Source organism: Vanellus vanellus, assembly GCF_965231255.1.
Source record: "Vanellus vanellus genome assembly, contig: HAP1_SCAFFOLD_53, whole genome shotgun sequence".
Classification (NCBI taxonomy): Eukaryota; Metazoa; Chordata; class Aves; order Charadriiformes; family Charadriidae; genus Vanellus; species Vanellus vanellus.
The window spans coordinates 1,055,453-1,058,652 of NW_028128477.1; the positions used below are offsets into that span (position 1 = coordinate 1,055,453).

General features: G+C 53.0%; 1 protein-coding gene across 1 annotated transcript; it reads right to left on the reverse strand.

Moving 5' to 3' along the window:
- Window positions 1-699: 699 nt before the first annotated feature.
- On the reverse strand, window positions 700-1,635 carry LOC309684366 (olfactory receptor 14J1-like; the record flags this gene model as incomplete). The annotated part of the gene is made up of 1 exon (XM_082500290.1): window positions 700-1,635. The coding sequence occupies one exon, from the start codon at window positions 1,633-1,635 to the stop codon at window positions 700-702; it is 936 nt and encodes a 311-aa protein (XP_082356416.1).
- Window positions 1,636-3,200: the final 1,565 nt, after the last annotated feature.

Below are 3,200 nucleotides of genomic sequence, written 5' to 3' on the forward strand. Positions count from 1 at the left end.
ATGGTATAGAATAAGGGGCGGACGCTGTCCTGGTTTTGCCTGGGATAGAGTTAATATTCTTTCTGGTAGCTGCCGTGTTTTTGATTGATTATGAGAATAACATTGTTAACTCATATTCTTTTAGTTGTTGCTGAGTGATGCTTATATTAAGTCACGGACATTTTCAACTTCCCGTAGAAGGTGGGGGGGCACAGACAAGACAAGCTGGCCAAAGGAATGTTCCATCCCATAGACGTCATGCTCAGTATATAAATGGGAGTTGGCTTGGGGGAAGGAATCGGTGATCACTTCTCTGGACAGGCGGGCAAATGATCATTGGGTGTTGACAGTAATATATTTTGCATCACTTTATTCTAGATATACTTATTATTATTATTGTTGTTGTTACTGCTACTGCTACTGCTTTTATTTTCTGTTACTGTTCTATTAAAAAATATTTATCTCCGCCAATGTTTTGTTTTTCCCTGTTTTTCCCTTTTCTTGCTATTCTACCTGAGACATCCTGTTTCATATAAGAGCTGTTACCTGACCGGCCACATCTGACTCAGTGTTGTGCAAGGGTCAGACCCAGTAGGATCAAGCCCCAACACAAGTAGTATAAACCCAGAAAAATATCAATCAGCAGGGTTATGACAAGAGAAAAATTAGGCTCATGATCTAAGATAAGCCCTGGGCAATGTGCAGCGAAGGGGTGGCAGGTTATTGTCGGTGAAACAGCGTCCATTGGGCCAGTTTCCATAGGGCATCCTTGAGCTCCTGGTTCCTCATGCTGTAGATGAGGGGGTTCACTGCTGGAGGCACCACCGAGTACAACACTGCCACCACCAGGTCCAGAGATGGGGAGGAGATGGAGGGGGGCTTCAGGTGGGCAAACATGGCAGTGCTGATAAAGAGGGAGACCACAGCCAGGTGAGGGACACACGTGGAAAAGGCTTTGTGCCGTCCCTGCTCAGAGGGGATCCTCAGCACTGCCCTCAAGATCTGCACATAGGACAGTATAATGAAAACAGAACACCCAAAGACTAAACAGGCACTAAACACAATCAGCCCAACTTCCCTGAGGTAGGAGTGTGAGCAGGAGAGCTTGAGGATGTGGGGGATTTCACAGAAGAACTGGTCCATGGCATTGCCATGGCAGAGGGGCAGTGAAAATGTATTGGCCGTGTGCAGGAGAGAATTGAGGAATCCACTGCCCCAGGCAGCTGCTGCCATGCGGACACAAGCTCTGCTGCCCACGAGGGTCCCGTAGTGTAGGGGATGACAGATGGCAACGTAGCGGTCATAGGCCATGACGGTGAGGAGAGAACACTCTGTTGACATAAAAAAGAGCATGAAAAAGAGCTGGACAGCACAGCCAAAGTAAGAGATATCCTGGGTGTTCCAGAGGGAATTGGCCATGGCTTTGAGGAGAGTGGTGGAGATGGAGCCCATGTCTATGAGGGAGAGGTTGAGGAGGAAGAAGTACATGGGGGTGTGGAGGCAGTGGTCGCAGGCGATGGCGGTGATGATGAGGCCGTTTCCCAGGAAGGCAGCCAGGTAGATGCCCAGGAAGAGCCAGAAGGTCAAGAGCTGCAGCTCCCGTGTGTCTGCGAATGCCAGGAGGAGGAACTGTGTGATGGAGCTGCTGTTGGACATTTGCTGCTTCTGGGCAGGGGGACGTGGTCGAGGTCTGTTACCAGAGATTTCCCTAAGGAAAATGAAAGCCATTTCCCATAGACTTTGCCCCTCCTGTAATACGCCCTTTTCCTTTTCCAGGAGACATTCCTCAGCTTCCTGACTCGAGCTCTGGTTTACTCTTGCTGATTGTGCTGTGAGGAGGGAAGAGTTCCTGGGAAGAGTGAGGACTGGGGTCTGTGCCAATGTTCTGTACCTGTTCTGATGGAACCACCTACAATGCAGAAGGGCTTGTCAGCATCTGCACATGCACTGCTAAGGAACCAGGATGGCAGAAGGCAGTTGGAGAGGTTTTGGGTATTTTACAGCTCCCCCACCTCCCCTGAGCATTGTTCTGGGATGTCAGAAACCCTCAGCATTTCTGCTGCCCTCCAGGGGAACAGAGTGAGTGCTGTGAGACATGAGGATTGCCTGGGGCAGAGAGCAGAGTCAGGGGAGATGGTTTGTCCCTCCATCTTGCACCGTCATGAGATGGAGGAGGATTCCCTCTTCTATTATGCCATCAGACAGTGCTGAGAGCAGAAGGATCCATCTCAGACTATGAAATGTCTCACCCTTTCTCAAGTCTCAGCAGCCCACCTCTAGCCAAGGACACCCACGGCTCATTTCACCCACCCAACAGCATTTCCTCAGTCACAGAGTCTCTGTGTTTCTCTGTGGGGCTTTCCGATAACACAAAGGTGCTATGGGACAGGTTGGCATCCTGGAGGGCAGCTCACAGCTTCCATGGACACCCAAAGGACATACCCAGTTTATGGCATCTCAGTGAGAGAAAATGGACTCCTTCCCCACCCCCACCGCCTGCATTGCCCACAGCCCCACAGGTCAGATGAAAGCTGGGACACTGGTTCCCATGGACACACCGGCAGGAGTGGAAGAAGATCAGTGTGGGACTCTGCAGCTGAAATTCCCATCCCAGGGAGGCTGACAGCAATAAAAAGACAACTTTAAAGGAGACGTGGAGAAACCAGGAGAAATCCCATGAGTGTCTGGCTGGGAGAGGCACGGGGAGAGGCAGCCGGGCACTCAGGGCAGCATTACCCTCACCCTGCTGGGCACACCACCACCCAGACACTGATCATGCAGGGCAGGTGCCCTCAGCCCCACCGCTGGGCAGCAGCAATGGGGCACGTGTCAGGAGGGATGCCCCTCGCCTCTCCTGCTGCTCTGCCGGGCACAGAGCTGACTCCCACCCCAGAGCCCATGGCCGTGAGGGCTGAGGGCTGTGCTGGGTGGCTCAGGGAAGGCATCTGCACTGCAGGGGTGGCTGGAGGTGCCCCTATCTCCCCTGCAGCAGGGCTTCCAGGAGCAGCTCCCTCCTTCCCGGCCCATCTACACTGCCTGGAGCTCTCCCTGCCAGCAGCTCTTTCCCTGCCCCCACGTCTCTTCCCTGCCAGTGCTCACAGACCCCATGGCAGCCCCCGTGTGCCCAGCTCTGCCCTGCAGCCTCTGCGTGTGTGCAGGGGCTAAAGGGAAGGTGCCACAGACCCTGGTGAGACTGGAAAGGGGATGCTGGTGCTGTCTGT